The sequence below is a fragment of the Camponotus vicinus genome, unplaced genomic scaffold (assembly GCF_025532165.1).
Source record: "Camponotus vicinus isolate PSW18456_S1 unplaced genomic scaffold, iyCamVici1.0 SCAF_13, whole genome shotgun sequence".
Taxonomy (NCBI): domain Eukaryota; kingdom Metazoa; phylum Arthropoda; class Insecta; order Hymenoptera; family Formicidae; genus Camponotus; species Camponotus vicinus.
The window spans coordinates 11,162,459-11,175,606 of record NW_028141949.1 but is presented as its reverse complement, the minus strand read 5'-3'; the positions used below and the strand labels follow the sequence as shown (position 1 = coordinate 11,175,606).

General features: G+C 34.7%; 1 protein-coding gene and 1 long non-coding RNA gene across 4 annotated transcripts; one reads left to right on the top strand and one right to left on the bottom strand.

Moving 5' to 3' along the window:
* The first annotated feature begins 9,652 nt into the window (after nucleotides 1-9,652).
* Nucleotides 9,653-13,140, top strand: Bou (glycosylphosphatidylinositol anchored membrane protein boudin). Of its 2 annotated transcripts, none has more exons than XM_083087019.1 (3): nucleotides 9,653-9,864; nucleotides 11,404-11,550; nucleotides 12,331-13,140. In XM_083087019.1, the coding sequence occupies exons 1-3, from the start codon at nucleotides 9,801-9,803 to the stop codon at nucleotides 12,546-12,548; spliced, it is 429 nt and encodes a 142-aa protein (XP_082943145.1). In that variant the 5' UTR covers nucleotides 9,653-9,800; the 3' UTR covers nucleotides 12,549-13,140. The 2 variants fall into 2 exon arrangements, with proteins under 2 accessions (XP_082943145.1, XP_082943144.1); XM_083087018.1 differs by lacking the exon at nucleotides 11,404-11,550 and adding an exon at nucleotides 10,709-10,864 and having other exon boundaries at nucleotides 9,663-9,864.
* Nucleotides 10,381-11,963, bottom strand: LOC145964364 (uncharacterized). Of its 2 annotated transcripts, none has more exons than XR_014436437.1 (2): nucleotides 11,411-11,963; nucleotides 10,381-11,075 (listed from the first exon to the last, which is right to left on the bottom strand). It is a non-coding gene; the product is annotated as an uncharacterized LOC145964364 (long non-coding RNA). The 2 variants fall into 2 exon arrangements; XR_014436438.1 differs by having other exon boundaries at nucleotides 10,381-10,913.
* Nucleotides 13,141-13,148: the final 8 nt, after the last annotated feature.

The window sequence follows — 13,148 nt, the reverse complement described above, 5'->3', positions numbered from 1 at the left end:
AGTTGTTGGCTCGAATATACTGATCGCTTTCCAGATCACAAGTAGCCATATAATATCAAAGGAAGAAGAAGAAGAAGTATTAAGGAGGTTGGTAAGAGGGATGGAGAGGAGAGAGGGGGTCAGTCGAGAGAGCGTGGGAGTTGAGGTTAGGACGGAGAGGGAAGGTGCAGAAGAGGAGAGTAGGGTGGAAGGTGAGAGAAGTGAAGAGGAAGAGAGAAGAGAAGGAAAGGAAGGTAGGAAGGTGGAGGAGACAACGATAAGGAAAGGGAAAGCAGCAGAGGTGAGGAAGGAGATGAGAGAGAGATCGGTGGAAGGAAGGAGAGTCGGAGATGGAGAGAGGAGAGGCAAGCAGAGTGGGGGGGAGGATGACAGAAGAGGAGTAGAAGAGGAGGAAAAAAAGGAGAAGGCGCAGGATGGGGAGGGGAAGGAAAGGAAGCGAGGGAAGAGGAAGTGGATGGAGACGGCAGGCCGGAAGATGGAGGGCTGGAGGGAAGAGAGGGAAAGGGAGAGTGGAGGAGAAGGGAGCGGGGAAGATGGAGAAAGGGAGGAAGATTGGTGGAAGATGGTGGAAGAGGAACAGGAAGAAAGAAGGAAGAAGAGGAAGGCAGGGGAGGGAGGAGGAGAGGAGAAAGGAGAAGATTTAGGAGAGGAGGGCAGGAGGATGACAGGAGAGGACGCATGGAGGAAGTTTGAAGAGAGGAGGGAGAGAGTGAGGAGGGAGAGAGAGAGAAGGGAGATAGAGAGGAAGGAAAGGGAGATAGGGGAGGAGGTAGAGAAGAGGAGAGAGAGAAGGAGGAATGTAGTGTGGAGAGGTGTAGAGGGGGGCAGTGCGGAGGAAAGGAAGAGGTTGATGGAGGGATTGTGAGGGAGGAACTAGGGAGAAAGGTGGAGATTGATGAGGTACAGGAGAGGAAGCGGAGCGCGGGAACGGTGCTAATTGTAAGGATGGGGAAGGTGAAAGACAGGGTAGAGATATTGTCGAGAGGTTGGGAAATAAGGAGGAATTGGGGGGTGGGCGTGGATGAGTATTTGATGATGGAGGAAAGAAGGGTGAGGTGGAAATTGGTGGAAAGGGCCAAGATGGAGAGGGCGAAGGGGAAGGTAGTGGTGACGACGAATAGGAGGGTATGGATAGATGGAAAGGCATGGGGATGGGACTTGGAAAGAAATAGGTGGTACGAGGAAACAGAGGAGACGGAGGAGGAAAGTGATGAGTAGTGGAAAAGGGAGAGAGGAGATAGAGGGTGAAGAAGGTAGGGAATGGAGAATAGGAGAGGGAAGGGTAGGAGGTGGAAGAGGGGGGGGACGAGTAGGAACAGGGGGGAGAGAATAGGGATAGAGGAGAAAAGGTAGAAAAAGGTAGGAGAGGGAGTTTAAGGGAAATGGAGGAAGTGGAGGGAGTGGAGAGGAGGAGGAGTTGATAACCGCTGTGCTCCGGTTTTTAATTTTTATTTGGTTTTGCAGTTACTTTCGGTACAGGATGGAGAAGGGAAAGGAGTGGATTAGAGAGGAGGAAATGGAGACGAGAAAGAAAGAGAGACAGGACAGAGAAAGCAAAGCACAGGAGAAAGGGAGAGGAGGAAGAGGAAGGTGGAAAGCGATGTAATCACGAAAGGAAAACTGGGAGTGGGAGGAGAAGGGTCAGGAGAGCGGAAAGGGGGGTGAGGGGATGGAGAGCAAGGAAGGGGAGGGTACGTAGGGAGGGTGTGGGGAACCAGAATGTAGCGGTCGCACAAGGGCCAGGTCGGGGGGGATGTAAGATCTGCCTTGGATTTGTGAAAGGTTCGGGTACGCTCCTTTTAAAAAAGCGCCTTGTAACCCTAAGGGGAACCAATAAACTATACAGGGTGACCCATTTTAACTTAGGCAGCCAAATAACTCGAAAAATAACCAAGATAGAGAAAAATGTTTTAGACAAAAGTTGTATGGTTTCGAGGGGGCCATAAGATGGTATCATTGGTTTGACCTTGAAGAGTCATTTGAAGGTCACGTGAAGGTCACTTCAATTTTTTTAAATGGAACATCCTATATATTTTTGTACATTCTTGTAGCTCATCTCGAGAGCTTTCCAAAACACTATAATTAAGTACATTTTCGTTAAGTACTTTTTGAGTTATGAGGCTTGAAATAATTTCTTAATTTTACATAAACCGTAAAATATCTTGTAAAATATTCATTTTTCGATTACCTTACCTTAATAGTTTTATGTACAAAATAATGAGAGGAATCAATTGGTGTAAAGAAAACACATAGTTGTTTCGAAGAAAAAATATGTAATTTGCAATTAACAATTCCATATTTTTTCTTAAAAACAACTATGTGTTTTCTTTACACCAATTGATTCCTCTCATTATTTTGTACATAAAAGTATTAAGGTAATATAATCGAAAAATGAATATTTTACAAGATATTTTACGGTTTATGTAAAATTAAGAAATTATTTCAAGCATCATAACTCAAAAAGTACTTAACGGAAAGGTACTTAATTATAGTGTTTTGGAAAGCTCTCGAAATAAGCTACAAGAATGTACAAAAATATATAGGGTATTCCATTTAAAAAAATTGAAGTGACCTTCACGTGACCTTCAAATGACTCTTCAAGGTCAAACCAATGATACCATCTTATGGCCCCCTCGAAACCATACAACTTTTGTCTAAAACATTTTTCTCTATCTTGCTTATTTTTCGAGTTATTTGGCTGCCTAAGTTAAAATGGGTCACCCTGTATATAAAAATATGGAATTGTTAATTGCAAATTACATATTTTTTCTTAAAAACAACTATGTTTTTTCTTTACACCAATTGATTACTCTCATTATTTTGTATATAAAATTATTAAGGTAAGATAATCGAAAAATGAACATTTTACTAGATATTTTATAGTTTATATAAAATTAAGAAATTATTTCAAGCCTCATAACTCGAAAAGTACTCAATGAAGAAATATTTTATTAGTGTTTTGGAAAGCTCTCGAGATAAGCTACAATAATAAGTAATAAAAAATAGGGGGTCCCATTTAAAAAATTCTAGGTGACCTTGCTCTGACCTTGGCGACGCCACCCAAGGTTAAACTCATAGCGCAAGTAAATAGATCTTTTGAAATCCTACAACTTTGATTGGAAACATTTTTTTCAGAAACGTTTCGTTTTCGAGATATTTGACCGTTTCCAGACTTTTCTAACACCCTGTATATATACTGGGTGTTAAAAAAGTCTGGACACGGTCGAATATCTCGATAACGAAGAGTTTTACTAGAAAGTGTTTCAGACAAAAGTTGTATGGCTTCGAGGGGGACATAAGATGGTGTCATTAGTTTGACCTTAAAGAGTCACCTGAAGGTTACGTGAAGGTCACCTCCAACTTTTTAAATGGGACACCCTATATACTTTTGCATTTTCTTGTAGCTCATCTCAAGAGCTTTCCAAAACACTATAATTAAGTTAAGTACTTTCCGAGTTATGAGGCTTGAAATCATTTCTTAATTTTACATAAACCGTAAAATATCTTGTAAAATATTCATTTTTCGATTATCTTACCTTGATACTTTTATGTAAAAAATAATGAGAGGAATCAATTGGTGTAAAGAAAACACATAATTGTTTCGATAAAAAAATATAATTAGTAATTGCAAATTACATTTTTTCTTTCGAAACAATTATGTGTTTTCTTTACACCAATTGATTTCTCTCATTATTTTGTACATAAAAGTATTAAGGTAAGATAATCGAAAAATGAATATTTTACAAGATATTTTACGGTTTATGTAAAATTAAGAAATGATTTCAAGCCTCATAACTCGGAAAGTACTTAATGAAAACTAACTTAATTATAGTGTTTTAGAAAGCCCTCGAGATAAGCTACAAGAATATGCAATAAAAAATTAGGATATCCATTTACAGAATTCTAGGTGACCTTTACGTGACCTTGACAACACTCTTTAAGGTCATACTGATATCGCCATGTAATGCGTCACTTGAAATCTTACAACTTTTGTCTGAAATATTTTTGTCTGCCGCGCTCAGTTTTTGAGATATTCGGCTGATACGGGTGGTCTGCGACACCCTGTATACAGGGTGTATCGTAACATGTGGGACCCACTTCCGGGATGAATAGGGGCACACCAACAATGAAAAAAGTTCATATTAACATGTGTCCTATTTGATCTTGTTACAAAGTTATAGGACGTTTAATATTTAAATAACCGGCAAATCAGGGTATTTCGCAATATGTAATATCTTTCATATGTAGGCAAGCCTGTTGTATATCCTGATCTTGGGGATGTCACACGAACGACCGTACGTTCGAGTTTACAGATTTCCACGGAAATGGATAGGTCGTGGAGGACCTACTGCCTGGCCTGCTTGTTCCCCAGATTTAAATCCATTAGATTTTTATCTATGGGGCCACTTGAAGGCAATTGTGTATTCTGCACCCATTGCCAATGTTGAAGTTTTACGTGCACGTATACAAGAAGCTTGCCAACCCACACAGAAAATAATATCTATTAGATATCTATTAGATATTCTCAATGGGCATTAGGGATATCCACGAATATATAGGAAACATTTATTAGACGTGCTTTAGATATCCAGATGTCCGAGATCTCATAAATATCCATAGGATATCTACATAAATATCCATTAGATATTCATACAATATTTAGTGAATATTTCTGTAGATATCTATTGCATGTATACTGGATATTCATCAGATTTCTGCGTGGATATTTATTCAATGTTCCATAAATATCTACAGGATATGTAAATCAATATCCTGTAAATATCTATATAATATTCAGTGGATATTTATTATATATAGATACATTTATTACGTATATATTGATATTTATTTTTGAATGGATATTGATTTAATGTTCTGTATATAGATACCATATATAACGGAATTTAAAAGAAATTAACCGTCTGCGGTTAATTATATGGAGCTCTGGAGCTCCTCGCAAAAGCTAGAGGACATGCGGCTATAATAGTTTGCGCTCTTTGACCGATAAGCCGTGACTCGTGGGACCTGTGCTGCGGCCTTATATACTGTCTTAGATGGATCCCACTTTCGGGTTAGGCGTTTTCCTTTTCACCTAGCGGCGAAGCGTGAAGCTCGTGGAAGTATATGAATATCCATTGGATATCTTTGGTAGATTTTCAGTAGATATGGATATGTGGATTTTATATGGATGTCCAATGGATATCCTTGATAGATTTTCAGTGGACATTGATATGTAGACATTATATGGATGTCTAATGGATATCCTTGGTAGATGTTCAGTGGACATGGATATGTGGACAATATATGGATGTCTAATGGATATCCTTGGTAGATGTTCAGTGGACATGGATATGTGGACAATATATGGATGTCTAATGGATATCTTTGGTAGATTTTCAGTAGATATGGGTATGTGGATTTTATATGGATGTCCAGTGGATATCTTCCATAGATTTTCAGTAGATATGGATATAGGGATTTTATATGGATATTCAATGGATATCATCATTGGTTATTCAGGAGATATAAACATTTTAGACATCTTTTAGATATCTATTGGTTATCCATAGTGGATATGGATATTAAATGGATATGTAGATATCCAGTAGATATCCATTAGATATTTTCTTCTGTGTGGGAACAGATCCGACATACACCTGGAATATTTGAAAGAGTGCGACAGTCTTTGATATGGCGACTGCATGCTTGCATTCAGAGCGGGGGTAGCCATTTCGAGCACCTTATATGAATGTAACCGGTTGCCGGTTATTTAAATATTAAACGTCCTGTAACTTTGTAACAAGATCAAATAGGACACATGTTAATATGAACTTTTTTCATTGTTGGTGTGTCCCCTATCCATCCCTGAAGTGGGTCCCACATGTTTTATTTTTTTTTTTTTTTAACGAGAGAGGGGATAAATGCTTCTTACGCACCCCCCGGTCCCCGTAGACCGGTGGAGTGTGGGGTTCGGCCTATTTAACGGCCCCTACCCACTAAAAAACCCCTCTCTTTACGCACCTCCTGGATGGTATTGACTCCCGGGCGGTACCCGCTTACGCATTACCCGCCCGGAAGCCGTTGCCGTATGGCCGGTTAAGGCCCCTGTCCGTTTCGGGTATCTCTCTGTACGTAGTATCCCTCGACGTGTTCATATGTGAGTATTTCTGTGTATCTGTGTGTGTGTGTGTCTGTGTATGTACGTGTGTATGTTTGTTAGCGTGTGTGTGTATATGTATGTGAGTTGTAAACATGTTTTGGGATATTACGGTCAGGTATTATCTGTCTACTTTCTGGTTAATTAATTGATTTCCTATTACGATACACCCTGTATATATATATATATATATATATATATATATACATATAGAAGAATCAATATATATACATATAGAAGAATCAATTGGTGTAAAGAAAACACATAGTTATTTTTAAGAAAAAAAATGTAATTGTTAATTGCAAATTACATTTTTTTTTTCGAAACAATTGTGTGTTTTCTTTACACCAATTGATTCCTCTCATTATTTTGTACATAAAAGTATTAAGGTAAGATAATCGAAAAATGAATATTTTACAAGATATTTTACAGTTTATGTAAAATTAAGAAATTATTTCAAGCCTCATAACTCGGAAAGTACTTAATGAAAACTAACTTATTAATTATAGTGTTTTGGAAAGCTCTCGAGATGAGCTATAAGAATATGCAAAAGCATATAGGGTGTCCCATTTAAAAAGTTGGAGGTGACCTTCACGTGACCTGCAGGTGATTCTTCAAGGTCAAACTAATGGCACCGTCTCATGTCCCCCTTGAAACCATATAACTTTTGTCTGAAACGTTTTTTTCTACAATCAAAATTAAAAAAGTTATTCGGGGTGATCGATTAAAATGGGACATCCTGTATATATATACACATATATATATTTAACATATTATATTATTATATATATTATGGCCCGTATTCAGAACGCGCTTATAAAGATGTTAGTGCGTTGTTATCCAATAGAAGTATCTGTTTTACATAAAACAGATACTTCTATTGGATAACAACGCACTAACATCTTTATAAGCGCGTTCTGAATACGGGCCTATATATATAAGTATTATATTATTATATATTATATTATTACATATTATATATAATAATAAAATATGAGAAGAGAGAAGTAAATAAAAATGTAAAAAAAGAGTATTCAAAAATAATTCTAAGAGAAAAATTATGATCAAAATTTTTTTATATATATACAGGATGTACCATTTTAATCAATCCACGCGAAAAATATGTAATTGTTAATTGCAAATTTCTTTACACCAATTGATTTCTCTCATTATTTTGTACATAAAAGTATTAAGGTAAGATAATCGAAAAATGAATATTTTACTAGATATTTTATGGTTTATATGAAATTAAGAAATTATTTCAAGCCTCATAACTCGAAAAGTACTCAAGGAAAAAATACTTTATTATAGTGTTCTGAAAAGCTCTCGAGATGAGCTACAAGAATGTGCAATGAAAAATGGGAGTTATTGTTTAAGAATTTGAAGGTGACTTTCATGTGATCTTCAAACGACAGTCCAAGGTCAAATAATTGCCACTATCTTATATCCCCCTTGAAACTATATAACTTTTGTCTGGAACATTTTTTTGAAAAATTTCTCCTTTTCGAGATATTCGCATGGATTGATTAAAATAGTCCACTCTATATATTAATGTAATATTTTATTATATTTACCATGATTGTGTTAAATTCTGCATTTTTAGGAGTATTCCGGATTTAATAATTTTTTATTTCGTGTAATATACCCATAAACAAGTATTTGTGTTTTTTATTTTAAATGTAACAATTCCCTGGCGAAAATAAATATCGGAGCGTAAGTCGAATGTAAGGAAAGAGTAACCCGACAAAAACAGTACGTGAAATCCACGTTATTACCACGTAGATTAATATCGTTGAATCCACGTGGATATTCGAGTGGATAATCCGCTCAAAAACGGTACTAGAATCTACGTGGAATCTATGTGAAAATTTCATGAACTTTCGAGACATATTACTTTTTTCATTTTTGATAAGTGAATATCTTGGACATTTATAAAAGTATATAAATACACACTCGGCCATAAGAATAATTTTATTTTTATTTATATTTTATTTTTAATATACGCAATAAGCTATCTCCCATTTATCCGTTTAATTTCAAATAATCTGTTCCATATTCTGAATCCCAACAAGCGATCCAGATTATTAAACAAATTATTTTAAATTAAATCAGTTTATTAAATCAAACTGACTAAAGGACCGTCTACAATGAAAATAATATCGGTGGAGTGGACGGTGGAGTAAGGCGTAAGACTAGGAGTAATGCGAAATGGAAAAGAACCATTCGCTTACGCCTTACTCCACCGTCCACTCCACCAATATTACTTCCATCATAGACGGTCCTTAAAAGAAAAAATAAACTTCGGACCGTGTTAGTATCAGTTCTTTATATACACTTTATGACGAAAAGTTGAATACGAGTTAGCTAATTTGATGCAGCGCCGCATAGCGGCAAAGCGAGGAAACATATTCTATATACATATGTACTATTACATATTTAGAAACATACAGATATAATCTTTTTTTTAGCAAACTTTTTTATCTTGCTGAAAGATTTCAGAAATATTGCAAATACAATATTATATAAAATATAAATATTATAATATTATAATATAAATATTATAAATATTATAAAAAACATGATGCAGGTATATTTCTGAAATATTTCAGATACAAAATTACAATTGAAAAATTTTAATAAAATATCTTTTAACATTACAATATTACCGAGTCGTTGAATGATTAATCATAATTTCAATAGAAATATCCACATGAAATCTACATTGATATTTCGAGAATAAAGTACCTCGATGTAATAATGAAAAAAGAAAGTTGTATCCACGTAGATAATTCGTGGATAAATCTGCATCCACGTAAACCACGTAAAATACGTGGATTCGACGAGGATGTGACGTAACTGTTTTTGTCGGGAACAGAAGTGTAAACGAAGCTTCTAGGAGGCGTAAATTGAAACAACGAAACGTAAATGAAGCGTTAACACTTCGTTTACGTTTCGTTGTTTCAATTTACGCCTCCAGAAGCTTCGTTTACACTTCTGTTACTCTTTCCTTACATTCGACTTACGCTCCGATATTTATTTTCACCAGGGTTCAAAAGTTATCCATTTCTATTATACTACACATTCCAATATATGTCACAATACGCATGCGTAATTTTATTAGACAGGTAATGAGTGGGATGATGAGTGATGAGCCGATGAGTGAATTGTTGTCCTACGGATATGTATTTAAAAAAAGACACGTGCAAGATTTCGTCTTTTTCGACGGAAAATTGAAGATTTCGAACTTTCATAGCATCAATTTATAGCCATTTTATTTATTTCTTTATATCATCTGTGTTTATAGGAAAACTTGTATATATATCTCCACAAGAATAGATGTTCCTCGAGTAACGAAAAAAGGTGCGTTCGGAAATTTTACTCGTTAGGGTAAAGTAGCTTTAAATTGACCAATCGGGAGAATCTCTTTGATCTCTTTTTATTCTGATTGGCCGATAAACGCTGCTCTATCCCATGGGTAGGATTTCCGAACGCATCAAAACGGGCGTGCGTCTACGTCACGCGTCACATCCAGCTGTCCTGAATGTCGTGATCGACGCGAACAGGTGGACGGTAGATGCGAGGACGCGTCGTAATCAGGAGATCGGGACGCAGGACGATCCGCGGGAAGCTGTGATCTTTTGAAATGGCCATCGCGGGTTACTGTATCGGGACGTTTCTGGTGATACTCTCGTTGCTGATGAAGACAGGTAAAGTGGACGCACGATTGTATCGCGACAGGTACATCGTTATCGTCGCTTGGGCGGGGCGTATATAAACTCTTTCTAATTTTCGATTCTCTTTGTGTGTATCACGAACGGGGAACTTGAGCGAAATGTCAAAAAAAAACGAGCATGTCAAAGAGAGCCTTTATTTTCGTTTTACGTAAATATATAAGTATTTCGAAAAATAAAATTTATCATGATGATTTGCCGAATTAGAAATTTATCAATTTTGACAAGAGAATAATCATTCAAAAAGAAAGGGAGAGAGAGAGAAAATATAAAAATTGTTAATTATTGTATAGAAGAGAAAAATGTATTTGTTGTGATGCCAAAATGCAATATGTAGATATATTTGATTATTAAATCAGTGAAATCATAAATGGTAACAGCAATGTTAAATTATAATTAACAATAAATTATAAATTATACATATTCTCTAATAGGTACTTTATGATGTATATTATTAAATGGAGATAAGAAACAACTAAGGAAAGCAAATAGTAACAGTTCATATTTTATTTGCTGCTGATATCGATGGCTTTATTCAAATTCGCAGTCTATTTATCTTGACAATATAATTAGAAAAACTTTGTGCACTGTTCCAGTTATAAATAAATCTAATTTCCAACTTAAATGTTATTATAATAAAATCAACATCAATCATGCCAAGATGAGCTTCAATTAAATGGAGTAAACATGAAGATTTACCATTACAATTATGGAATTTATACAATTAATATTCATGTCCTTTATTCTCTATTCATTTAGCGCAACAAAATCACACAGGATTCGTTTCTTGCGCAACTTGATAAATAATATTCTTATTCAGGACATAGCATCGAGTGCTACCGGTGTACCAGTATCAACAACAGCAGGCCTTTTCAGTGCAATGAATTTCTAACGAGCGACGTGGATCTCCTGCCAGAATCGTGCAAAGATGTTTACGGGGCGCAATTTTGCGTTAAGCATGTAGGCCGTTTCGAGGGTAAACAGCACAGAAAAGATATTTTGCACAATCTTCTTGGCTTGGGAATCTAACAGCGGCAATGTAGGGAAAATTGATTAGAATACACAGATCATACACAGATCAACATCAAGCATGCTGGCGATTCTGTATTTAACTGTATTGAATTCTTTTCAGATCCTTTTACTGTTCTGGAACAATACTTATACATGTGCGAGATCTTGGAACGCATCTACAAATGAAGTAAATCGTTTATAAGCGATTTTTTTTAAATACATATAAGCTTATCATTTTATCTTATGAATATAAAATCCCTTCAAATTGCGTTCCAATGATCCAGCATATGTAGAAAACGCATTTACTAACTATTTTTCTATCATTAACAATCATCATTATAACAGATCATGTAGATCATCATTTGTATAGGGGATTATATATGTAAGAGGGAGAATTATTTTGCGACTATTATTTTATGATACATAATTGGAAAGCTCATGTATAACATCGCATAGTCATGTAATCGATTGGGAATTTAATCATTGCTTTCTTAATTAATGAAGCAATTACCTTGGATTGCTACCAATGCGCATCAGAGGATGAATGGAAATGCATGGACGATGGATTGGTTAAAAGTGCCTTGGTGCCGACAAATTGTAGTCATGTTTACGATGCGCGTTATTGCGTCAAATCAATCGGCCGTTTCGGAGGTTTTTATATCATGTTTCATCATTTATTGTCGTCAAGTGTGCATGAATGATCCTTCCTCCCAAGTAATGTCATTATTTTTCAATTATTTTTCGAAGCAGAGCGAAATTTTTCCGAATTTTAATCATCTTTTGATTTTTAATTCTAATTTATATGAAATTTATAAGATTAAAGTGCATTAAGTTTATATTTTAAAAAATAGATTCTCTCTCAAATGTTGATCTTTTTCCATAGTTTTTGTTTTAAAAAACTATCAATATATATTTTGTTAATGCATCTTGTTTTTTTTTTTTTCATTAGAAATAATTTAGTAAAAGTCTTTTTTTATTATTAAAAGAAATTGATGATTAATATTGTTTTGTTATTAAATTAATTATTGTACAAAATATATGTATGTAAGAGCAATGTATATAAGAGCATATATATATATATATATATATAATCTCTCCATTTCTCTGCATGTCATGACTATTACCTGCTTTGTAAATGCACATTAAATTCCATTCATTCATTCGTTTTCAGTAGTATCTTTCTTTACCACTTTATGTCTTTCTTTATAGCATTAAATTGCTTCACTTTAATGTATTCATATTAAAGAATAGAACTTTTGTTATTTAAATTAATAAGATATATAAATGAATAATCCCTAATATTGCTTCAAAATATAATAGCTTCTATCTAAAAAAAAATTTATCAAATTTCTATTAGAAAAGAAAAGATAATTATATATTAACACTTAACATACAGTACACATTGTATTGTAAAATTGTATTTGAAAATAGGTGGCATCGGTACAAAACGATTTTGTTCGGCTGTCGACATGGGAAACTACTGCGATTACGTGAAACAACCGGGTGACAAGTTGATGTATCGCACCTGCGTTTACACGTGTACCGGCGATGGATGCAATCCAGCAACATCTTCCATGCCGAGTGCAATACACACGTGGATCATACCTGTGGGTTTACTGATAGTCTGGAGAGTGCTGTTTCACAGGTAGAAGATTCCCAACATCTCCGAAAGCCTCGAAGGCTACTCGAAAGTCTGACAAATTTGTCATACATTGTAGTCGATGAATTTCCCGCTTAAGATTTAATTACCTAAATTTTATTTAACCGTGACTTGTTTATCCATATCTATGAAGCTACTTTAGATTGATTACTTTAGATAATTCTTATAGTACAAATACTGTGACAAATAATTTTCTCACATCCCACAATGTCAGATAAAATGTTTTATAAGTTTTTATTTACACTTTTTAATATATTTTTTATTACTTGATTAAAATTTTGAATCTCAATTTTTAAGCCAATAGTTATATATTGTACCAATATTTGTATATTTTAAATATTTAATATCTATATATTTAAGATATTAGACAATTAGGCTAGCAAAGTAATATGTATTGAAGTGAATTATATCCGTCCGTTTAACTATATCCGTCCTCTTATAAGTAAAAGATGTTAAAAGAGTATTGTATAATTAACAATATATATAATTTATCCGAGAGATATAATATGCTACATATATTAAATTTTAAAATAAAATATTTTTTCATATAATAATAATAAAATTTTCTACATACACTTTGATATGACTA

Bases quoted from the DNA above. Each gene is read 5' to 3' on its own strand.
- Bou (XM_083087018.1), top strand. From the start codon at position 9,801: ATGGCCATCGCGGGTTACTGTATCGGGACGTTTCTGGTGATACTCTCG. The intron at 9,865-10,708 runs GTAAAGTGGACG...ATTCTTATTCAG, and splicing joins CTCGTTGCTGATGAAGACAG to GACATAGCATCGAGTGCTAC. The intron at 10,865-12,330 runs GTAAACAGCACA...ATTTGAAAATAG, and splicing joins GCATGTAGGCCGTTTCGAGG to GTGGCATCGGTACAAAACGA.